General features: G+C 42.8%; 1 protein-coding gene across 3 annotated transcripts in view; it reads right to left on the bottom strand.

Annotated features, from left to right (window-relative positions):
• The window catches only part of LOC135898039 (retinoblastoma-like protein 2), a 127558-nt gene that overhangs the window by 56921 nt on the left and 44295 nt on the right, over positions 1–26342 (bottom strand). For 2 of the 3 annotated variants that reach the window (XM_065426773.2, XM_065426771.2), the window contains exons 14-17: positions 26240–26338; positions 25597–25732; positions 24051–24230; positions 6716–6885 (exon numbers count right to left, since the gene is read on the bottom strand). In XM_065426773.2, the coding sequence (XP_065282845.1) occupies positions 6716–6885; positions 24051–24230; positions 25597–25732; positions 26240–26338 (585 nt within the window). The remainder of the gene's footprint in view (positions 1–6715; positions 6886–24050; positions 24231–25596; positions 25733–26239; positions 26339–26342) is intronic. The other variant, XM_065426772.2, reaches the window with a different exon arrangement.

The raw sequence follows: 26342 nt of genomic DNA, 5'->3' as shown, positions 1-26342 counted from the left end.
GGTTCCGCCGCGTGATCGCAACGGAGGCGCGCGAAACGCGATTTTTCTCTTTGTCGGCACTCTCTTGCAGGGACGGCGGAAGTTGATTTCCATCTTGATTGGCGCTGCTCTTAGCTTGTTTAACATTGCCGCTCACGAGGTATTCTCGCTCTCTGCGGCAACGTGCTTACGCGAGAGGGTGCCTCAGACCTCTGCCCAAGGCAGCCGCACGTAGAGAATATATGTCGTGTGTGCCAACACAACTCGTCACTCCAAGAGGAGAACAGACACGCGTTTTAGGTGTGCAGACTGCGATAAGGCACTGTGCGTAGAGCCGTGTTTCAAGGAGTACCACACTCTGAAATACTATTGAACATTTTGCAGTTCTGAGTGATGCCGACGCCAAAATACTGTTCCTAATATTTTTTTTTTTTTACTATTTATTCCAGACTTTATACATTCTGTAGATTCAAGATCCGCAATAAAGTAATTTGACCACCTGGGAAAGATTTTGTCAAAATAACTCGACCCTCAAAGGGTTAAACAACACCACTTGAACCAGAACTGCCTCTAGGGGCGTACAGTGTTTTTTGTGGCAGGCTACATATCTATCGACTATAATAGCCACGCCACCAAATGAAGCAAGTGCATTAAGGGGGGACGCTGGGATCAGATCGCGAAAATCACAAAAAAGATAGATTTTTGGCAACGACGCGTTTCGGCATCTGCAATGCTTAATCTACATTGTATCAAAATGGTTTGACTGAAAACGCACTAAAAGTGCCAAAAAAAATTTAATTTATCAGTGCGTAGCGGGAGAAAACAGCTTTAAATCGCGTAAAATCTCCACAGTTCACGGAGCCCTAACTCGTCTTTCCTGCCACTGAACGCCGCCATCTTGGTATCGTTCGAAAGCTCGAAGTTTCCCCATTCTGTTTCTGAATTCTTCGGTTGTCGCCATCTTGTAACAAACACACAAACACAAAAGAAGCGCAGGTCTGCTAGAGGCGGTCACATGGGCCCTGCGATGAAAGCGGGCCTCCGATTGGTTGCCGTACTTGAAAGGCGTGTCGCCATTGGTTGCTGCTGCAGCATTGGGCAAGCTGGCAACCACAGCGGACCGCAGTTGTCTGCTTTGCAAACCACGCCAGCGTCTTTCTTCGTTTGACACTCGCAGAATTCGGATTTATGAAAGCTCCAAGGTCAGTGATGGATCGTCACTCGTTCGAAAAGAACTTTTAAACGAAGCATGCCTTCGGAAAACGGAAGCACAAGCCTCCTAAGGCGAGAAAAAGACGGCGGCCAGCGGGAGAAGCGGAGAACCTGACTGAACACGCAGATAACATGCTGCGTTATCTTGCATCGTGCGATTCCAGCAGTGAAGCCCACAACCACCCTGTGACATCGACACTGATAACCAATCCACCGGAAGACGTGCCAACGGAGGCTTTCGCACCTGTGCGTACGGCCACGCGAGTCAGCAACCGAGACTGCATTGTTCGAGGCGACGCGGGTCAAAGGTCACCATCGCCAGCAGAGACAGTGTGCATTTCCAATGCATCGTGCGACAGGGACACGCAGCCTGCGAGTGAGCCCAGACCGTCGACGAGCTACATACTGTATGGTGACTCAAGGCTCACCAGACGAATCGTCGCACGATTCAGACGTGCCTCGAGCCGCGTTTTGTGTCAGCGGTGACTGCAGAAGCGCAGGCATGCAGCGTTCGCAACTCCCTTCGCACAGTGTCCACAACTGAGCGGAAGTTCAGTTTGGTGGACCAGCAAGGCCAAGAACAAATTTCGGCCCATTGTGACTGAGTTCATTATTGTGCCTGTTTCTGCGATGAACTCTTTGATCGCTAAAACTCTGTGCCCAAGATGCCAACAGTGTTCTGTGGGTGTACACTGCGATACCAGGCTCGGTCTGGCAGTGAAAATGGTGGTCATGCACTACTCCAGACGGCTCAAGAAAAGGATGAAGAATGTCTGAAGAAGGCATGCAAAGCCCACCAAACAAAGAGGCAAAGGTGTAAGAAGATGCCTGACAGCAATGATTCAAAATATTACAGCCCTGGTGCTTTTTAATAAATTTGCAGTGCTTATAAAACTTTGAAGCCAGTTTTTCTCAATTGCATTTTTTTTTTGTCAATCACCTCGCTCGTGGAAAGCGTAGCACAACAATGGCTGGACCGATTTTGGTCCGGTTTATTTTGCTGTGATCCACAAGCTGTGCTGTACTTAAAGACAGTCTTGAAATGTTTCTTTATCTTTCCATTATTTAATTATTTCACAATTACTACATGGCTCCATGCAGTGAAGCACAGTCATGTGCATGTTATGTTGAGCAAAAAATTATTAGCGCACTAAAAAAAAAATCGAACACTGTCTTGATGAATATTAGACATTTGGGCAAACATGCAAAGTATTCCCAGCTCCCTATCGTGTTTCGTTACCGTGCCAGGCTTTCCACAAGCAAGGAACTTATAAATTCTTATAAAACAAGAACTAATGAAGATATCCTAATGAAATTTTAGATTTCTCTCTTTATTGAAATGTGCAGCGTGTGTGCCAAATTTCAGCCCTTTCTGTCAAGAAACAAAAAAGTTAATTCTGACCCCCTCCTCCTCCCTTAACGCAGTCTTTACGAAAAATAGTATATTGATGAAGAAAATTTGTTTGTGCGTATTTGAAGTGCATTTTCTTGAACACGCAGCACCCTGGGACTAAGTTTGTGGAGTTCTTTAATGTCATCAAGATTATGGGGAAGACCTCTGACGTTCTAATGAACTACTTTAGTGTCCATATTAAAGAGAGTTTTGTGCTGCGTGTTTAAAAAAAGAAAGTTAGTTTACAGAGGCCTTTACGGGCCCTGTGATTTGAAGTTTCTCTTTTTTGGAGCGGTCAAGAGATTTTCGTCACTCCTTAAGCACTAGCTGTGCCATTTGGCCTCTTGAGGGGTGCTGGACACCCGCTCTTGCGAGCGCTGTGTTTCATGTGAAGGCCTCGTCTCGGGGGACGAGATGCTTGCGGCCACTAGCCCGGAGGTCAACGGCCCCTTCTGGGATGGTGGCGCAACAGTAGCTGCAGCCGCCGAGGGGGCGGATGGCGGCACCACCAGCTCACATTGTGTGGGCCGGGTGCCGTAGTGGCGCTGCCCCGTGATGTGCCACTTAGGCAAAACTGACTTTGAGCAGGTAGGACACCTGCCTGCATGCCTCTTTTAATGATATATTTTCTTTTACTTTTATTGTCACAAAAATGTTTTTCTTTTTTCTAGGATGGGCACGATCACAAGTACGTGGCGTACTTCCCATCAAAGTTCACACTGTGGAGGGAGTTTTCACAAGATACAGAGAGGTGTTCATTTGCATCGCATTTCGCACAAGTCTGACTGCCTCGGCAGTTCAGTGAACTGTGGTCGAATCACTGGCATTTAATGCATCGCAGGAGATTTGGGACATACAGCCTGACTTGGATCTTCATATATCCTGCTTCGATAGTGTCAGGCAGGATGCTTGAGCCAAATGTAAGTATTCGGTGTTAGTATGGAATTCCTTTCCATCACGCCTAATTTTAATTCGCTTAACATTGATCCCATTCTAATCATTCCAATCCACTAGAAGTTCAGTTTCAGACAATTCTATCAGATCGGCACTGGAGACAACACTGTGGGTGGTATTCATGGTACGGTGTGGGGTCACTGTAACTGGAACATCCCCAAAGGACACAAGATTGGGCAGTTTTTCTTGTTGTTTCTGATCGCACAGCTCCAGACGCAGATCACCGCTTGTCATTTTCGACGCTTTGTAACCGGGACCGAAAACTTCAGTCAGAGATTTCGAGACGATGAAGGGTGAGATCATTCTCCCCATCTTTCCAGGTTTATTAGAGTGGATTACGTGAAAGCAAGGAAAGTTCTGTGTTTGGTTGCTAAAAAACTGACAGACTTCAGTACGGCCTCGTTTCTCAGGGCGACCAGGAAGTGGGGGGAAAGAAGTTGCTGTGAATATACATAATAAATTTGGCAGCGGCGCCAGCCACTCCCCATGGAGCCCGAGGGGACGCTGCAGGACCTTGAAAGGAAAGGTCCTGCATATGCCAGCTGTACGACACTACTATAACCAAATATGGTGTACCCAAGGTTGGCTAACCACACAAGGTTAACCCTTGCTGCCAAGGAAATTGGAAGTAAAAGGAAATAAAGAGAGGGCACGAAAGATTCAGAGAGAGAGAGAGAGAGACGGACATTGGGGAGGACAGGAAAAGGCAACTACCGATTTCCCCTGGGTGGGCCAGTCCGGAGGTGCCATCTACATGAAGCCGAGGCCAAAGGGGTGTGTTGCCTCCGCTGAGGGGCCATAAAGGTCCAAGCACTCAGCAATGGCTCAACCCCCAGAAACCTTCTTTAACTGCCCTGTACCGTTACCTGTGCGTCTGCTACATGGCGCTCTACCTGGTGTAATAATATGCAAGTGCAATGCAAAATGTGCACGTATCAATGCTATCCATGTAATATCGCGTATCTCCTCACATGCTAGGACGCGTTTATAGGGCATTTTTCCACTGCATGCTAGCAAGTGCTGGTATGGCTCGGTGGTAGAGTAGCTGACTCCCACACAGCGGGCCTGGGTTCAATCCAGGTGGGAACAGGGTTTCTTTTTTTTTTTCCTCATTCTCGGCGATGGCTGTGACTGACACCGGACACCAACGGCGGAGGCCACCGTCGCCACCCAAAACAGCAGTTGGAATGAGCCCATAACAGCTTATGCTGTAAAAACTCCATAAGTCCAGGGGAAGTTTAAAGCCAATAAAAGAGCGGGTGTCTATCTAAAGCTCTGAAGGCCTGCCAATAAACTTACTAAGCGTCTCGATACTCGTACTGTAGCTGGAAACTGCACATGCGCGTGTGTAAATTAAGGAACATGTGCTATATCCCGTAACAGTGACAAACCCCACCCCCCGTTATGCTTCACTGTACAATATAGAAGTACCGCGGCAGTACACCTTTCAAAAAAATTCTAGCAGTAGAACATTCTGTGCACGGTGCTTTACAACTTCCATTGTATAACAAATTTCTAATGACGGCTTCGTGAGGTGCCCTTTAAAGGAGCACCGACAGAATGCTTTTGTGTTTTTATTTTTTTATTGGATAGCTGTCGACCCAGTATTTCCATTATGTAAATTCAATTCCTCGAGAATGCGACATGCTACCTTTTAAAGCAACCAGTTCAAGACAAGCGCCAAGTGCAGCGCAACTTAGATTGTCAAAAAGAGGACTATTCATGTTGCCAAAACCTGAAGTAGCAGTCTTGTGGTACCAGACACCCCTGAAGTGTGCAGACACGGGCACACACACATGCACACGCGCACACAGCTGAGTTTGTTCAGCACTCGATCGTACAAGAAGAAAGAGTGAGTTTCCCTATGTTTCCAAGAAAAGTGCACCATTGGAAGAGCCAATCTGGCAGCTTTCAACGACTCAGTCACTGTACGACCTTCAACCTCCACACTAAGCTGACCGGCACACATGCTTTAGTTGCTTGCGATACCACGTAACTGCCGTGAAGTCTCCGTTTTTAATGTCCGAAGCCGCGCTGCCCTTGGTGTCCTTTTGAACAGGTCACATAAAAAAAAGTGCTGTAATTAAATATTTGTGGCGCTCTCGAAGACCATAATTATGGAGTCGAAACTACTAAAGAAAGAAAACAAAAATTCGGCACAAAATTTTCGTGAAAGTACTCCTTTTAAGGTACTATAATGCTTGTTACAATCGTAGTTTAGGCCTCCTGCAGCTTCATTTGGATGCAGTCACAAGAGGTGCTCATGCCTTGAAAAAATTATTGCTAGTTTGAATAGGTGGCTTACTCAGATAACTTGGTTTAGCATATACGAACACAATACTGTAGCACATATATATAGCGATTACAAATCTAATATACCATTGGACACAATTTCAAATGTGGCTTGCCACAGATCGTAGTGATGCAATTTCTATGGATATACTGAAACCAGGAATGTAAGTCTGATAGGACACCATTTACTGTAAAATGAATATCAGTTCACTCACAGATGAAAATGTGCATTCTGGTTGAAAAAACTAAAAAATTCTAAGCAAGGAGCACAAGCAGTGACAGTTTCACAGACATTGATTTATCTCTACACATCTGATTTAGCCAACTTGTAAAAGTGCACATTTCAGTGACTGGCCGGGCTTGGCTGGTCCTTAAAGTAACATCCAGTGTAATCTTGCGTAACCACACTAATCACCATCACACACCATCACATTACATAACGCAGCTTGGTTTAGTTGCATGTTGCACTGCTCAACAGAAAATGGTTCCACAGTGGAAAGTGGTGCCACTCGATGCTAAAGTTAAAATCAGCTGAAACATCTCCTGTCTGCCTGTCGAGAGGCCAGCTTGCCTTGGCAGGTACAGAGGAGATTCTTTACCTCACCATGAATTTGCTTGCATCAGCATCAGTGTGTCTTTTAAAAATACTGGATATAATGACGGCATTTTAGGGTACAATGCAACATTGTTACTAATGAAGTTTAATCGGTTGGCACAGGACAGGGGTAATTGGAGATCGCAGGAAGAGGCCTTCATCCTGCACTGGACATAAAATAGGCTGCTAATGATGATGAACTGTATATATGTTGCCCAAACATAAAGTGGCATAAATGCTACGTCAGAGAGAAAAAGTAGAAAATTAGGTATCAAATCAGCCATATTCACCTTTCGGAAGAAAAGGGCCAAAGAGCCAGAACGAAGTGGCTTGTTTTCTTTAGGGGCTTCAGGTGCTGAGGTCACCGTAACAATGTTGGGTCTTGTGCCATCTGCCGTTGGTGCTGCAGCACTCTTGCTATCTACAGTAACGTAACGAGTGGTGCAGCCAGCTTGAACAGCTAGAAAGGAAAGTTGAAACATTACCTTAAAAAATGTCCTCTCTCAAGATTCAAGAAGCATTTTGATGGAATAAACTAAGTACAGAAATAACCAGGCTTGAAAATCAGTCAACATGAAAATACCCCTTCTTTTATACTTTCACACAGAAATGCGTTCCACTTAATAGCTAAATAACTATACTTGGGGACAACACTAGATTCACACTAGCCAGGAAATGCTTATAGCAAAATCAGCGCTTACTGCTATCACAGAGGAAAAAAATTTAATTATGGGGATTTGCAAGCTAAAACCATGATCTGATCATGAGACGCGCCGTAGTGGGGGACTCCGGAAATTTGGACCATCTGGGGTTCTTTAATGTGCACCTAAATTTAAGTACATGGGTGTTTTTGCAATTCACCCCCATCAGAATGCAGTTGCCGTGGCAGGGATGCTATCAGAGACAGGCATGTTGAATGTTCAAGGGCAAAGCTTCACAACTATTACTGAACAGAAACAATGAAGAAAGGTTCATAATACCTTAAATAACCTACACAACACAATGCAACATAGTGGTTATATTACATGCCTTCAGTTTTCACAATTATCCATCCGAAATGGCACAACCAGGACTTTATTTCAGAAGGTGCTTTTCAGAACACCACCTATACCTGATGTATAGCGGTGCGAATCGCAACCATTGCACCACATATGCACAGTGAGGCAAATCGAGAACGGAAGATGCTGAGGACACTCTGTGCTGGTAGATATGGGCTTATAGATACAGACGTAGGCGGCCATGCAGTCTCTGTGCATTCTCTTACTGGTGAAGCGTTAAGCACTCAAGTAACCGCACAAGTTACTATTCCCCAAGAATACTAACTTTGTTAGTAATCTTGTATTCGTATTAGCGTTTGCATTCACGAAAGGTGGTGTTCCCAAGTTAGTGCCTCCCTATGCACAGCACATGCTCTCCTGCCAGATTTTGAATGTGTAAGCTAGCAGGACTTCTTCTGCACATCTTGTACTGCACATGCGAGTAGTTGTAACAGTGCTGCACTAAGGTTCATTCAGTTCATCCAACCTAACTGTTGACAAGGCTGATGGTACTTCACAGGCTTCTTGCAAAATTAGTTTGACAATCAATACCTGCTTGTACTAGGTGAGAGTTTGGTTTAAGTGGTGTTCATCATTTATTCATCATTTATTTTTCCTTAAGGACCCCTGTCAGGGTATTACATAAGGGGGGTTACAGAAGATAAGGATAGAAACAAAGATATGGTTACAATTTCTTACAAAACTCAGCCTATGGATTCGTATTAAAAAAAAAAAAAGCCATGAGGCACACTGAACATAATGCCAAAGCAAATCAGCAGAACAGTCACAATGTGAGACGGCAATCGCAAAAGAATGAAGGCACAGTACGGTCATTATAAGGTTAGGGTTTAAGGTGATCAGTAAGCAGCTGCTTGAAGATAATGGGGTTGCGCTCACTGACAACTCTATTTGGTAAATTGTTCCACTCTATAATAGTGCTAGGCAAAAACGATTGATTAAAGGAAAATGTTGAACCATGCAAGCGCTGGGTGCTGCAAGAGTTAAAAAGGCGATGAGATGTACGGGTTGGTGGGATTAGAAGCCTTCCATGCAGTTCGGGGAAGTTATAATAAAGTTGCTGGAAAAGGCAGTTTTGCAATTTTCCGACGCAACACCAATGGTTCGAGTCCTAGAGATGATTTAATCGTACTGACACTTTATTCACGGCTATACCTGGAAGTGATGAATCTAGCTTCTATTGATCGATTGATTCTAATATATTAATTAAGTAAGCTTGGTGCGGGCTCCAAATAGCTGAGGCGTATTCAAGTTTACTTCGAATAAAAGTTTCATAAGCTGGTTTTCTTGTGGATGAGAGGCACAGCACAAGGGCACATCTGACTTAACCAAGTGATTTATTGGTGTCGGTAGCCAATCTTGTTACATGGTTGGACCAGGTCAACTTGCTATTAATAGTGATACCGAGATAACAATACAATTCAATGGTGGATAAGGCTGTAGAGTTTAAAAAGTACGGGTGATCCTTGTTAGAGTGTTTACGGGATACTTGCATAACTTTACATTTGGAGATGTTAAGTTTCATTAAAGAGTTGCAACACCAGGTTTCTAATGAATGTAAGCCTTTTTGGAGCAGTGCATGGTCGGTTGGGTCTGTAATGCGATGGTAGATTACGCAGTAATCTGCAAAAAGTCGGATATTGGATAATATGCCGTTGGGAAGGTCGTTTACAAAGATGAGAAAGAGAAGGGGACCGAGGACGAACCCCTGTGGTACTCCGGAGATGACGCTAGCAGTGGTTGAGCAATGATTTCCGATAGCTGTGTACTGGAATCGATTAGTAAGAAAGCAACAGATCCATGATAGTGCGAGAGGGTCGAGACTGAGGCATAAAAGTTTGGCCAAAAGCCGCCGATGGGGAACACAGTCAAATGCTTTGGCGAAGTCTAGATATATGACGTCAGTTTGAAGTGATGAGTCTAAGTTGAGGTGAAGTTCAGCAATAAATTCAAAAAGCTGTGTATCGAATGACAAACCAGGCCGGAAACCGTGCTGATTGTGAAAAAAGAAGGAATGATCACCGGGATGACATGTTATTGTTCTAGGAGTTTACAGAGAATACTCGTTAGGGAAATATGGCGATAGTTGGAAGGATCAGAGTGGCTGCCTGACTTATATACCTGTACCACTTTACTAATCTTCAAGTCATTTGGAAGTGAACTATCAGTAATGAACTGGGTAAAAATTATTTGTAATATTAAACTATAAATAGGTGCAGCTGTACTATAATGACGCAGGACTAAATTACTGTCAGACTAAACACATAGCCATGCCCTTATTTTGAGAGGTGTTTCCTGGCATTCCACCTGCATCCAAGTGAGCAGCCTCAAAATTTTCAAACCTCTTTCACAACACCCTGCATTACTTTAGTGATGCAATTATGCTGAGGACAATCATAAAAATAGGACCACATTTTACTTGAAGGCATTCTGACTTCAAATTACAGAAGGGGTCAAGAGGGGTGAGAAGCATATCCTTTACTGGTTGCACAGTAGCAGTGTTGTACTTGATTCTTGTTACCAAAGAATGATGTATCTAAAGAGCATTTGCATGAAGGTAAAGCCCACCATAAATGCAAAATGCACTGTCTTCAAAAAACATGTGCTGATGCCATTATACTATAAGTTATAATACTGTAAATAAAATAACATTGGAATATTGCTGTGTAGGACAGTAATAGACAGATTATTATTGCACTACACCAAGATGTCACCTAATTGTAAAAGTAGGAGTGTGCGAGTAAGTTTTCAAATTGGATATATGAAAAAGTAAAGATAAGCTTCAAGTATCAAGCTAAACATAAATAATTTTTTCAACAGAAGAAAGATCACACACACACACGCACACACAGACAGACAGACAGACAGACAGACAGACAGACAGACAGACAGACAGACAGGGCGCAATCAAAGCTGACTAATGTGTCTCAACACACCTGACGCTGTTTACAACTAAATGTGAATTATGCTTGACAGCTTACCAATGAGAAACAAGTGGAATGTCACAAAATTTGCACGATACCAATAACAATAACTAAAGTAAGGAATGTCATGCAATCAAATGACCATACGAAGCCCTATTGGTTTACACTAATGAACATTAGTTCTGTTTTTTGTAATGCATTTTTTCTAACTACTCCAGTATTGTTTTTTTTTAAACCAGTATTTCAGTGCTCCAGTACTCCAGTATATTTTTTCACATTTTTTCAGAGTGTTCACAAGTTGATAAAAAATAAGTGCAAAACAATATATATAATTCAACTACATGACATCATATATGTGATTCAAACATGGTAGTACAATACGACTATAGGTCAGAAAATCTCCTAAGACCAGAAACTAACTCTATTCACATATAACTGCTGCAATTTCAAGCCATTAGCAGCAGTTAATGGTCACAATGTTATTTAAAACTGTAGATGTAAAATCACTTTGCAATGCATAAGATACATCTAATTTTTCGCAGAAATAGGCTCTATGATTTAGTGCTTCTAAAGGTTGTCCCCAAGTATAGTGCAGTTATTGGGCAACTACAGTGAAATAAAAACATTGTGATCTTTAGGCTGAATTGAAAACTATTCAAGTACAGTGAATGTTTCAATCAGCTGCTTTTAGAAAACCCCACAAATACGTAATTCCAAATGCTTTCCGTAACCCCACGAAGTCCAATGTATAATTATTGAACACGCCGACTTTGATACCTCAAGATCCTGATTTAAGCATTGCAAACTAAAGACAAAGCTAATATTTATTTTTTGAAATGCTGGAGGGTACCTTCAGTTGTACATAGTTCAGAGAACTTGTTACTAATTAATTGCCACAGTAATTAGTAGTCAAACTTTCCTTGTCTTTTTCTGTAGAAATCTACTTTTCATGGCCAGAAGTAAATATGAACCATTTGCTTTAAATTTCTTTGAGGTGGAATGGTGTTTGGGCTTTGTGGGGTTAAATATGCACACAAAATTATTAGTGGGAAAAAAGTCAGCTCAAAAGCAAACCAACATGCACCGAAAAACAAAAGCAAGCATCTAATTGCAACATCTGCCACTGGCTGTTTTTCAACTGTTACCAAGCGAGGATTTCATACATGGGTACAATAAAAGCAGCATTGAATACAGAAATGTTCTTTAAGATGCATGAGAAACTGCAAACCTTGCAATTTATTTAAGCCTTCATAGCTTGCCCACATTGTGGCGGTAATCAACATAATTCTTTGTTCAGGATTGAGTTTCACAGAGTAAAACCCAAAATTGGGGTGGCCTTTCCACAGTAACTTATGGCAACATTGAGGTCACCCATAACCTTCTCACCTGTTCATATTTTCCCTGCTTTTTAAATTATTTTTTTACTCTCTTGCTTTGTGAAACTAAAAGCTGAACTTTTCATGAAGACGTGATAGGACCATCATCATATTGCTTCCTGCGCACCCAGCCTTGTCAACGGTGACACGAGAACTACAGCAAACAGCACATTCTATGTGGCTGTCCCACTTAGGCAGATTTATTTAGCTGAAAAGTTCATTCCCAATGAAACCTGGGATGGCCTACATGTGTCATGGAGACACTGTATGAGGCCTGCCTGTGCAGACAGTTTGCTTTCCAACCAAGCAGACAGCACTTGTGACATGTGCCTTTCAGGCCAGTCTTGGATCATGTGCAGTTGCATTTTGCAAGTGGTCAATTTCAACCTCACAATGCTGCATCTGCAGTCAGCCTTTCCCATTAATGTCCAAACTAATTGAGCAAAATATCCATGGCCTGAGTGGCAAATTTTAAAAGGTTTTCAAGCACATCATATTTTCCAATTAGCACTTGACAAAAAAACAAGGCTTTAATATAAAACCATGGCCAGTTCTTTTCAACTAGCACTTTCCTGGTGAATGCTGTTTGTGGTAGAAATGTGATATGTTAAAACAGTTTCCATGGCCCCATCCCACCCTACGAGACTTAAAGCGGACTGAAAATATTGTATCTGGTCATTTTCCTTGACATGGTTCATTTTTTGGCAGTTTTCATAAGAATTCCACAGTTTTCCAGGTGTTTAAAATTTCAGCAATTTTTTATCCACCGCTTTGCAGTCCACAGTGCAAAAACTAAAGATGCTGGTCAAAGCAACATGAATTTCAATCTAGTTGCTAAAAGTAAATGCCTGTCAGTATGTTAAGTTAAACTGTTTTCAAACAATCACAATAAGTAATGCACAGAGTATAAGCTTAAATGACACAGCATTGTATACTGTTTAGACAAGCAGAATTTCAAATGAGTGCTTAGAACATGAAACTTATGCACAGGACTTGAGCATCTCAAGCTAATCTCAACTGTTAAATTAATGACAAATGATGCTGCAATTTTATTCATATAGTACTGGAAACTGGCCAAATGTCATGGCACATTTCAAGAATAAACATTGAAAAAAAAAATGAAAGGAATTTAAAAGACACTACAATCACACAGTATTGGCAAGTGTTTCAGTTCACGTTAAGCTAGAAACCAATTATAGAAAGAAAGGGGATGAACAAGCACACACACATCTAATGGCAAAATGTCCTGGCAATGCTCATTTATAATACAGGGAATGCAATAATAAAATGTGTGACAATAAAGGTTCAAAACAAATATGCTTATGGAGCTTGCATTAAGACAATGAAGAGAAACAGCAGCCATCTTTATAGTACATCTGCCATTGTGTCAACACATACAAAATTACTACAGGCAAGGTGATAACCTGCACTATGATTCTTGCTGTTACTGAGTTTAAGCACGAATGCTAACTACAGAGAGCACACTTGATTTGACAGCACTAACACTTACATCCATAAAGCAACAAGGACGAGACAAGCGCTGTGTCTCGTCCTTGTTACTTTGTGGGTGCATGTGCTAGCGCTGTTACAATTTTCAAATCAAGTATTCACCAACTCGCCCAGAAAGAAGTTTTAACAGAGAGCATAATGTAGTGCGTTTAGTTTAGGAAATGATAAAGGTTTAAAACAAATGTGCTTGTGGAGCCTGCATCAAGACAATGAAGAGAAACAGCAGCCATCTTTATAGTACATCTGCCATTGTGTCAACACATACAAAATTACTACAGGCAAGGTGAGGACCTGCACTATGAGTCTTGCTGTTACCAAGTGCAAGCATGAATACAAACTACAGAGAACATAACGTGACGCATTCAGTTTAGGAAAGGATAAACAAAGAATACATAGTTTAATGAAGACACCCAACAGGCTATGTTTTTGGTTTTGGTGTATAAAGAGCAATATAGAAGCTTGACATTAGAATTTAATTGAATTCTGGGGTTTGCCAAAATGCCGTGCCAAAATCACAATTTGATTATGAGGGACGGTGTAGTGGGAGACTGTGGATTAATTTTGAACATCAGGGGATCTTTAACGTGCCCGCTATGCACAGAAATGGGAGGTGCAATGGTGGAACTTGAAAGCTTGAGATTGGAATTTTATTTGGCATTTGGAACACTAAGAGATTGGCTGGTTGGAACACGAACACCATAGGCTGACCCATTCACTCAAGAGCGCACTGACTCGCACTCTCTCTACATTGATTTCACAGACATGGGATAGAGTGCGAGCCAGTGAAAAAAGGCATGATCGAACCTGGATATGAACAAGAAGGAGTGCCAGTGACTTTGAGAGGACATGAGTATGGAGAGGAGCGAGTACCGGTTAAAGGGACACTAAAGGTTACTATTAAGTCAACGTGGACTGTTGAAATACCATCACAGAAACCTCGAAACGCTTGTTTCGTGCCAAGGAGAGACTTATTTAAAGAGAAAATTCGTTCTGAAGCGTCCGTGTACCTCCAGCGCTGTTCAAATCGCCCACCCTCCGATCGAGGAGTACTGACATCATGGTCTCATAGTGACGTTGCGCCATGGGTGAGTAGAACGGAGTCCGCAGACGGCGCTACGGCTTTTCGGCGCAAAACGCAAACGGGCGGCCAGAAACAGAGCCAAGACAGAGCCGACAGCAGAGCGAAAGCGGGAGTATGGTGGCTAGCGGAAGGAGAAACACGTGACCATGGGGCTCTTGCATTGCCCAGGGGGCGCTGCGAGAAAGGTGCTAAAAAGCGCCCTCTGTCCTAAAATGGGTCGTACCAACCTCGATCGTCTACTTCGGAAAGTACGTTTACAATATGGACCCGCCACTTTCGGTTGTGTTGTAGCGCGGCCTGCTGCGTATATCGGGCGCCGAAGATATTTTTCAGGGGTGGCACGCTGCGTAAAGGCAAGAAATTATGCAGTGCCGAATACGTGTACGCCGTTCAAGAATTAGGCGGCGAAGTTTTAGCACGGTGTCAATCGCAAGTGAAGCGAGTCGCGTACAAAGTGGAACTACAGGTAAGGTTTGCACGCTAGCTGCTAGAGTCAGGTGCGTGAACGCGAGGAAATGCGTGCTATAAATGAATCCACAACAGCGATAAGCAGACATCATGTGTACGGAACTGCTCGAGCACACGACAGTACGCGCCGCGATGTACGAACTGCTCGAGCGCACGATCGTACGCGCCGCGACGGCAGCAGTCTTTCGACATGCCCCCAAACGGCGGGCCTCCTGCAATCTTTGTTGACTGCATGCCGCTAAACTGATGCAATGCACGTGAGCTCGCACGTACGTGCGAATCGCACTGCAGCGCGAGCTCGTGCGCTGCTTGCTTGATGCAGCTTTCAATGACAGCGCTCGAACATCGATGTGCTGCAATCAATACTGCCTTGCTGCGCTGCCTCGACGTGCTGGCTTGAGATCAAGGATGAGCGCATTTAGCTCTCTTAACCTGTGCTGCTCGTAGAGTAGTAGTGAATTTTCATCGAATGAGCCCGACCATTTGTGCTCATTTGCACACACTTCACCACTTCGCATCGGCTGAATTGTTAATTGTCGCTGTGGCCGGGTCTCAAATCGTGAATTACCAGCCATGCCTGCTGCTATGTCGGTCTGCTGTCGGGACTGTAGGTGCAAAAGACCGAAATTTCGAACGCAGATAATCAAGCAAGCTTCAAGACAGGCGAAGCAGTCAGCATGGCACGAAGTTTCGCTTACTCAGTGCGACGAACTGCAGCTATGCAGCGCGCCCGACGCTCCACTTCGTGAGGCCTTGAAGGAAAACGGTAGAATCTGATGATGGGATTCAGGCCTTCTTGTTCATGGCAGCCCACGACGCAAAAGTAATGACGGTGACGCCTTTTCGAGGCTGGGCTAGGTCTCTCCGGATCAGCATCACCGATTCCTTCTGCTCCCAGCATTACGTCCCACGGCACACGGAGAGTCCATTTTTGTTAAACTATAGGCTGTGGCGAGCTCGCAGCGTGGTCGGCGTGGTCTGTGGAAAGTGACGAGCCTTTTCGCACTCACAACAGGGCATAAAAAAGTGCGAATCGACGCAAAACTCGGCCTAGAAACGTGCTTCGCCACAGCCAGGGCTCAATACGACCCAAGCTGGCACGACCCAGATGTCGTTTCCCGCACCGCCACCAGGCGCCGCTACTATACCTCAAGCTCCAGCACAAGACGCCCATAAGCTGGTACTTCATTCTATGACGTAAACTTCGACGCTCGTCGCCATGGACCCTGACACCGACAGATTGGCTCGCGATGGTGGGCTCAACTTCAGCGATTTAAGCACCGACGAGCGCGACCTGCTGCTGAGGGCTCGCACTGCCGGCGTTGTTGCGTACTACGACGGTGGCCTCGACACCGGCTCTCCGGAGCGGGAAAGCAACGAGGGCTTCCCACGGCATCACATGGACGTCGCATTCTCGCTGCTTGCTCCAAATGAAAGTTTCGCGAGCCAGCAGAACCCTCACAGCGCAACGCGATAACGAAACTACTGAAACTCCAAAGCGTACGCGGCGCAGAGTCGAGCGCGCAGAGTCGAGCGAAAACGAAACCTTTCGAACACCCATATTACTAAAGGGTAACGTCAAAATGTTATTTTTTCTTAGAATCGAATAGACGTAGACAAGTAGCATTTTTTTCCATCTTATAATCGAATGAAATTATATTTTTAATACGAGTAGTTGAGTATTAGTAACAAAAATTATGAGGAGTCCTTTCGTCATCGGGCTAGTACCGGAATGTCACTGGGGGGTCTCAAATCGTGTCATGCATTTACCTCAATTTCTCGGTTACTAAAGCTCTGTTCGCGATTATATTGACGCCTTAGACGTTCTAGAACATTGCTCTACCACTTTAACTTGAGTTTCTGGTAACCTTTAGTGTCCCTTTAAAGTGAGTATCAACAAAAGTGACTATGAGTGGACATGAGCATGGACACAAGAGCCTGTCATAGAGTGTGAGCGGTCATGAGTACGAATGTACATGCTCGTAAGTGTAAGTGAATGCAAGTATGAGCATTAGTGGGTGCCGGTAAGTGTGAACGAAAGCAAGTATGAATGCAAGTGACTCATGGAGAGTATGTGTAGGTGCGAGTAGGTGACGAGTAAGGCGCGAGTAGGAGTGCCGAGTGGGAGTAGGCAGGAGTGTGAGCGAGTACAAAGCCTGAAAAAATATTCCCTGACCTTTGTGGAGTATCTTATCTGCAGGTATGCAGTAGTCTCAGCATAGAGTGCAGTAGGGCAAAGATGTTTGATTGTTACGGCAAAAGCATTGTTTGAAATTGAGAATTTTTGCCTAAAATGCAGGGAAAGTTCTATTGTAAAAAATTTCTGTCTCATAAGTCAAGCCCTAAGTTTGCCTATAGCTTTCATTTCTGCTTTCTGGCATACTCTGTAAATTTTCAGACGATTCTGGTATACCCTTTTTTTTTTTCATGTTATTTACAGTTCAGTAACTAAGTCGCATCCAAACTTATCAACATGAAATTCTTAATAGTACTTGTACGAATAATGCTAATAGTAATGGCAACATATTGTATAAAAATAAGACAATGGACAGTAGAATTCAGCCCATCAAAATACATGTTTAGTGAAAGTGTCATCAATTTATATTAAAGAACAAAAAACTATGAGAGCTGGATGCCCCTTTAAAAAATTTAGTAGAAAGAAGAAAATAATAGGGAGGGCAAGAGGAGCCAATGGTTATAGCAATAGATATCTACTGTTATGACAAGGATCAAATATGCAGGAAAAATCAGCCGTGTCGAACTGATAGATACAGCCAAAGGGATGAGCTGCTGAGCAAGAATTTGACTGTGGTGAATGGCAGTGACCTGTTGCCTGTGGTGAGGTATGAGCACAAGGAGTTACACTGCAAGAACATCAATTTTGAGGAAGCAAAACGAAGTATGGTCGAAACTTAAAAGGGACACTAGAGAGACACACTAAATCAGTTTGTACTAATAAAGCATTCTTTCAAAACTTTGTTAATTTAGCGATACGAGGTTGCCTATGAAAAGAGAAAATGCAGGCCCCCCTTCCAATTTTTGAACTTTGCACCAAAACCACAGGGCCTATACGTAAGTGATGTCACAAATTTCTATATATTTTTCTCGTATTTGGGTCGTCGTGGCGCAGTACATGTTATAAAAATTTGCTAACTTGAGTTTTTGGCTCCTTGAAAATACAATCTGGCCTGCATTTACAAACAGAGAAAGGCCAACTGTTACATGCCCTTTGGCCACATAAACACCTAGTTTCATATAGCCCAGATATCGAACAACCTCCTTGCAAAATTTTACATTCGAAATATCAATGGATGCATCACAAAAAACTTGGCAAAGGTAGATGTAACTGATACCAAAAATGGGAAAAAAAAGAAACAACCTGCCATCACTGCTTGTCAGAAGTGACGCACGACTCACAATGTGTGGCCCCTCAGAAAAAGTGTGCGGAATGAAGACTACAACGAAAAACGAAACAAAACATTATTTTTGTCTGGAACGAAAACATAACCAAAAAGGTATTATTTTGTTTTGAAGTGAAACGGAAATATTTTTTATTGGTTTTCGGTTCAAGGGGAAAGCCAGAAATCTGAAACAACCGATTTCAGGCAACGTCAGAATTAGCGCGTATGTCTCTGGCAGGGAAAGTGCGAGCAATAGCCAGTCGAGCATTTCACTCATCTAAGCCTGTCGCTCAATGCACCAGAAGATTGGCATAGTAGCAAAACCCAGGGCTTGATCACTAAAGCACTTATTGTTTCATTTTCTACAGGTACAACCTGTTGTCACCAAAGTTTTATGGTTCCTTTAAGTTCGTTTTATGGTTCCTTTAAGTTCGTTTTAAGTTCGTTTTAGCACTCTCGATGGCCTGCTGTCAGTAATTCATAATTCACTTATAGAGAATAGCTTTTTTTTATCGTTACTTTGCTCTGAAAATTTTTGCATGCAAACCTAAACCATTATGAACCATTACGTTTTTTTTTTTTTTTTCCTGGAGCAGAGCCGGAACGGAGCGTTTTTCAGTGGAAAAAAACTAAAATGAGAAGGAAAACATTTCGTTATGATACCTTGCTCAGCATGACCTCCAAGATTAGGCACTGCCCCAAAGCTGCCTGACGCAGGCTGAAAATAATGTTGGAGGAAACGTGCTAGGACTTGTGTCATATCTCTTAACCACCAGGTGCATGAGTCACCTGCTTGGGTGCTATATGCTGCTAATAACAAAATTAGAGAATTACCAGGCCTGCAGCTTTCCTAAGATTGCTTCAGTAGTATAAATGTAAAATTTCATGGTAGTTGGTCTTTAACGAGGCCAGGACAGACATCGTTAACATCAATGACATCACAATGAGTGAGCTGGAGCGCGAACTTCTGATGCTGCCACTAATCTTTGATTTTTGCACATTTTTATGGCTTACCAAGCCTTCTATCATAGTAAAAATGGCTTTTCTGGTAATGTAGAATGGTATTTTACTTATACAGATCTACTTATTTTTCTTTTTAGTGTCCCTTTAACTCTTTAAGTGCCACGGATGAGTCATACTCGGCACATATATTTGCTTCTCTCTGTCCTTTTTTTTTCTCCCCCCCCCACCCCCCCCCTTATTTTTTTCAGAAAGTGCTGTGGACGGGTCTGTCTCGTCTATTTGTTTGGGCACTCTTTCTAAGTGCCGGTAATAGGCCAGGCTCATCCAATCCATTTTGACGTTCTGAGCGTTTTCCAGATGCTAAAACATTTTGTGCTCTTTTTTTTTTTTTTTCGCGAGTGGTCAAGAGACGCTTCGCCCCAGGGAGCGTCGAACGCAGCCACTCACAAACACAAAAAATGTCGAAAGGCATTAGCACCAGGAAAAGGCATCGCTACAAAATCATGGCCCTGGAGAGTTCCCTTTGTGGCCCCGGTGGGGGGCCTACAAACTCCATTGGTCCAGCAGAGGTATTTAAAAGGCGACATGCAGTCGCATGTTGCTGTGCCCATCGCGAAAGCATAGCTTTTATTTGAGTTGCCAATGTCCAATGTCCAATGATTTCCTTCTGCATTAAAGCACTGCCAGTGATGGCATTCTTTTCAGTGGTATATACACATCCAGTGACTGATATCGTTGACAACAACCACAGTTTTGATAGAGCGCAGCAGTCGAAGTCAGATGGAACCTGGTTCTTTTTATTTCGTATTTTCAGACAAAAGTAGTGAAATCACTACTCCCCATGCTGTACATATCTCAAATCTGCAAAAAATTTCCTATCCAGATGTGTTAAAAAAAAAGGACAATTTTCTTAACTCTTCTTTTCGAACATTTTGCCAGCCCTTAAAGGGTTAAGTGAAGCACCGGGCCCTCCGTCCCAACAGGTGCAGACACCTGTCATTTTGAGGGCAATATCTCCTGACTGGCCATGCAGCCAATTTTTTAAGCTGCACAAAGACTAATGAGAGGAATACAAACATGCCTTTATTCACCTTTATTAGCATAGCTGAAAGAAATATACACCCATTCACCCAGCTTTCCACTATAATGCGAATGCAGCAGATGCAGAGATAGATGGCACCTTAAATACACGCGCTTGTGCCACATGGTGCCCAGAAAGGATGGCCACGAAATATGCTGATGCCACTGCCAAATATGTATGTTCTTGAGCAAGATAGCAAGGTGGGCGAGATGCTTAGGATCCATCGTACATTTTGTAACAGCGCAAAAGCAACACGGACAAAAGGAAGAAAAACACAACATGGTGCTGACTCACAATTGATCTGACCATCACAACTCACAAGTGACAACAGTTGTGAGTCAGCACCATGTTGTCGTATTTGTCTTCTTTTTGTCCATGCTGCTTTTGTGCTGTTACAACACGTACGATGAATGTATGTTCTCTATAGAGAATTTCTCAAAATGCAAATGATGAGATACCAGAACGATGAATGCTCAATCTAACCATGCAGCAGGTAGATCGAGGTAACTACATGCCTGTGCAAATAAGTTTCTCGCGTCTTTTCTCAAGTTATCTTATTTCTGCATGGCTAATATGTTGAATTCAAATATGTTTTGCTATCCAACAAAATGTGAATCAACGTGGTGCTATCGTGGATGGGACAAACAGGAAACATCGAATGCTATGTGCATTTGCAACAAAAATTTATGATAACATACAAAGAGAAAAAGAAGGAAAGGAGCAGAGGTTAAGTCACATCCTATTGGCTGCTATGTACAGTTGGGTTCAATATGAGCTATAACATAGTGCCCATCTGTGAGTCAAGGACCACATGGCGGCACAGACATGTGAAAAATTTATTTATTAAATACTAGTAATTGGAACAAAGTTTAGTTCTCCAATTTTTCATATCTCGGCACCACCATTTGAATGTGGTTGTACAAGCTCAAAACAATGGCCATTGCCACATTATGGTTAAACCAATTAGGTAGACACCTAAATAATTCAAGTTTTATGTGAAACACAAACAAGAGAGAACTGGCTTTCTACAAGCTACAATATCCACATTTTGTTTTCTGTTAATAATAAAAGTTCGAGTATCAACAAAGCACTTTGTTCAGTTTTCACCAGCACTCAGACTACAACATACACACAACTTGCACGGCAGAACATTGCTTTAAAAGAAGATGAAGCCTGCAACATAAAGCATACTTGCCAGCGACTACATAGCATGAGCTCAGCAAAGCATTAATGCTCAAAACAGTGAAGAGAAGCTTGCCATAAGCTTGCTTGCACCCAAAGCTCCCTCCCTGTCTTTAGTTGAATGGTCAGCTTTTGCTTGCAGCTTCAGGGTTTGCGCTCATTTTCTGCATCCCAGCATGGGCAGCACAAAGGCATTGTGAGCTGCGTGCCACAAGTAACATGCCCACCAAGATTTTTTTTTTTTTTCACAGCAAACAGTAGATTGCCTGGCCTGAATGGCAGCACCACCTATAGCTTCCACCCATTTGCTACCACATATAGAACCCTCTTAAAGGACATCCACTACACTGCTTTTTCCTGCACACATTCAGTCAATATTTTATATCCAACAGGTACAGTCAGTGAAACTGAGAGGTACTGGATTCTCATCAAGTGTTCTAATGCCTCGCTGATGATTTCAGTACCAAAGTGCCACAAATAGGAAATATGCTTACTTGTTCAATACTGTGATCGCCTTAATACTTTCGCCCTTTAGAGAGCTTCAACATGAAAAGACAAAAGAGCTTTAACATGAAAAGACGAGTAGTTTCGCAGGGACTGCTAGCCTGCAGTGTTCTGTCACTGTAGCCTCACCATAGGTAGGCTTACTTGCTCCCAAGCACACTGACTCACTCGCTCTGCACTCATTTCACAGGCTTACAGGTGGAGCACGATTGACAAAGGGTGCTAGTGAAACTTGGTACATAAACACGAGTGAGTGCCGATATAAGTATGGACAGGATGAATGCTGGTTAATGTATGAATGAAAGTCAGTGACTGTGATTTTGAATGGACGTGAGATGAATGTGAGTGAATGTCAGCAAGCGAGCGAGCGAGTGAGTGGGTGAGTGAGTGAGTGAGTGAGTGAGTGAGTGAGTGAGTGAGTGAGTGAGTGAGTGAGTGAGTGAGTGAGTGAGTGAGTGAGTGAGTGAGTGAGTGAGTGCGGGTATAAGTGAGTGAGTGCGAGTGAGTGAGTGAGTGAATGATGCGGGTATAAGCGTGAGTATATGCCAGTAAGAATTAATAAAAATGACTACGAACACAAGTGAATGTTGGTTAGTATGAGCGGGCGCGAGTAGGAACGTGAATTGGCACCGATGGGGTGAGTGCAAATGAGTGGGAGTGAGTACATCGCCTACAAAAATATTGGTGAGTATGTGTCAGCATTTTCTAATTAATCCAACCTATGAGCCCCATAAAAAGAAGGTTGTTTAAGCTGTTAAAAAAATGTTTATTATTTCCTAACTGAAAAGGAAAATCAAATGATACTACCTTTGCTAATACAGCAAAACCTCGTTAATTTGACCCTTTTTAATTCGGAAAAATCAGATAATTCGGACTCGTCCTCTGGTATCGGCAGGCATATGCATTATTAAATGGTCTCGAACTCTCGTTAATCTAATGTATTTGACTGCACACCAGTTAATTTGGAAAACCTCCAGAACACATGGTGAGCGCCGCAAAAAAAAAAAAGCTTCACTAGCGTCCAGCCGAAATCAAGCAGTGGAGTCTGCATCGCCATAGTCATCAGAAGGAACTGTAGTGGAACGGTAGGAACGCCGGAGTGCTTTGTGCCTATTTGTGACTTTACAGCCTTTATTCTGCATTTACAGCCGCACATGACTATGTATTATCAGCGTGTCATCGGAACTGCATGGTCACCATCTATGATCGCATCAATAACAACCGTGTTTTCGTCTGCAATGGTTACGGCAAGCAGTTATTTCGTTTTGACTCAGTGCAATTTGCACGCAGTGCCAAACACAGCAGAAGCTGTTGAAGATTACAATAGATTGTACTGTGGCCTGTGCGAAATATGAGCAAGGGTTGCACATTTATTCAGTAAATAAAGGTGGATTGGTGTAGTAAGGATTTATTCTTTTTTTATATACCCTTGACAATTCAACATTTGGATAACTTGGACATTCTCTTTTTAATTGGTCTTGTGAAATATAAATTAAAGAGGTTTTACTGTAGTGAAAAGTCGTAGTACAGGGAGAAATTGACACAAAAAGCCTTGAAACAAGCCGAATGTTGTAGTATATATGAATATGACTAAATATATACTTTCGAACCCAGATATATAAAACTCATATATACTGAATTATTGTGTATATCGAACAGCTGTAAAATCCTTGGCAATTTCTAAATAAAATTTTTATTTTATATATAGAATCACCTATATACATACATATATATATATATATATATATATATATATATATATAGTAGTATTGAAGTAGACTGTAGTATTGAAGAATACAGATATGCTGCCACTCGCAACAAATCAAGTGAAAAACCACAAAACTATTAACGAACTGAAGACTCGCTGGCTGCCAGCAGTTCAATTCTGGATGCCAGCTCTCGTAGAAAATGGGTTTTAAGCAAGAATGTTGCCATTCAGGTCAAGTCCTGCAGTGTCCCCGACACCCAAGTGCGGCAAGCTAGCAATGATACCTGGCCACACATTGCCACATGCGCATTGACTACAGGCTGCATGTGGGGTTTAAGGGGACAGGGGCTTAAGAAAAATACGAGGCACTCACGCTGCACCGTGATGGACACGGTGCGCGTCTGGCCCATGGCGCCCGACTCCACCCGGGGGCTCTGCTGTAAGGGGGCGCTAGCACCACCTCCTGTGCTGTTGGGCGCAAATAGCCTGCGACGCACTGCACTGCCTGGAGACTGGAACCGCTCCGTCACCGACACAGGTGAAAGTGGCACGTCTGCATCAAAGGCCGCCATGTCAAAGACACAGAGACCAAGCAAGGCCACAAACTGCCTGTCCAGCGCTGATGCAGTGCCATCCACAATGGTCTGAAGGCTGGCAGAGGGAGTTCCTCACAAGATGGGTAATGTCACATCAGCCATGCATGCCTCACATAAAAATGTACACAGAAACTTCCTGGTGAGGTCCCCACTGAAAGATCCCCTTTTTTCCTTCCCTACGCTAAACACATGTATGCAATCAACACAGCATACTAAAAGAACACATGCTGTACAACATTCACACAGAATCACAGGGAGTAAGAACAATATCCTGACAGCCAGTGCATAACATCAGTGTTCCTCTTTAATCCCCTCTCATGTTTTTTTTTTTTTTTTTTGACGAATTCAGCTTGCCAGTACGATCCTACAAGAAATTGTTTTGTACAGGCACACCTTGTCCAACAGAACAGTAGCAATGCACCATATCTCTGACAAACAGGGTTCATCCTAACAGTTTCACACAATGTCATAGACGGTAACAATACTTAATCATTAAAGTAATTTGGAATAAAGTATAGCATAGGCACCACAGCTCCTTTTCACAGAGCGGCAAAATGATTTTATGCTTAGGTGCAACTGCAATGGCAAGCCTAAAAAAGGAAAGCTGATGCTGCTGACAGATGCAGCTCGAGCAATAACCATGTGTAGTACTGGTTTCAGTGAAGTAAAAGACAGCTTGCTGTACAGTGATACCTCATTATAATGAAGTCAACGGGAGAGCCATAATTACCTTGTTATACTGTAAATTACTTCGTTAAATCACTATATCATGTACTGCACTTTGAATCTGTACGGGGATTTCAAAAGAAATTTCATCTACTTAAGTTTTATCTGTTATTCCTTTATATCTTGCTTCATTATAACGAGATTTGACTGTACTAGCAAAGCATATCCACAATATATATGGATTACGTATATATGCATTATGCTGTGCCGACAAAATTTTTTGCAATATGCATTTAAGTGTTTTTAATGTGTTCTGTATCATTATTTACTGTAACACGACACAAAAACTTAAACACGCAGAAGAATGTAGAGACTAGAACTCCGAAATAGCTGGCAGGATAAATGCTAGCAGGCTAAGAAGAAAAATACATCCTCAGTTGAAACCATCTAGGGAAAAAAAAACATGAAAGGGGGTTAAAAAGAATGGGAGCAAATCAAGCAGTTAACAAGTGACACATCACAATACCATATTCATGTCATAAGCAACAACACATTATCAAGGCAGATTATCATATCTATCTGGCAGGCAACAGATAGCATGCAGAATCACAAGACCACTCCACGGGCAGTCTTGAAAACATGCCCAATGATACTTACCCTTCCTGTTTGATAAGGAACCCTCCTGGTCACCTCTTGGACCCTTTAGTGGCGAATGGGCAACAGGAGTATGTGGTTCACCAATATCATTTCCATCAGTTTCCTGGAACGTCTCGATTTGCCGCTGAAGCAATACCTGAGTGGCCAACACAGTACCATTACAATATGTGATGCATATTCTGCATTTTTTTAGCTATGGCCAGGCTTCTAGAAAGCAAGAGCAAAATTTAATGTCAAACCCATTTACATTCCTTCAAAACAGAAAAATATTTTGCTATAAGAAAAACTCGCTACAAATGGACTTGCCCTTAGAACACAGAAATTGACAAGGTGCAGGATAAGTACTTAGTCCTCGAAAATATCATCCGTGGTATTAATGCCCAAACTCAGTATTTCAAGTTTGTCCAGTATGCACTTCTAACCACCCACCATGACCAACTTCCAGGTGCACATGTTTACAAAGCCTATCAAGTACATTTCACTCTATGCATTGGGTAGCACAGCATTTTCTGTTACTAATCAGAACAGCACAACAACATGAACAACCTAAATGGACCCTGCATAAGCCTCTTGCAAGTGAAATTCAAGTGGCCCAGTTCAGTTACAAATGGGCTATATTAGCTGGCAATACATCACAACAGACCTCTTTGCACATAGGTACGGGCTGTTCAGAATGCTCTATAGCATCCCACAGAGGTGAGTCATCCTTCCAAGAGAGACACTCCAGGATTTGCTCCTCAATCTGC

The sequence above is a fragment of the Dermacentor albipictus genome, chromosome 1, assembly GCF_038994185.2.
Source record: "Dermacentor albipictus isolate Rhodes 1998 colony chromosome 1, USDA_Dalb.pri_finalv2, whole genome shotgun sequence".
NCBI classification, from domain to species: Eukaryota; Metazoa; Arthropoda; class Arachnida; order Ixodida; family Ixodidae; genus Dermacentor; species Dermacentor albipictus.
The sequence above is the reverse complement of the archived record's forward strand: the minus strand, read 5'-3'. Positions and strand labels throughout refer to the sequence as shown.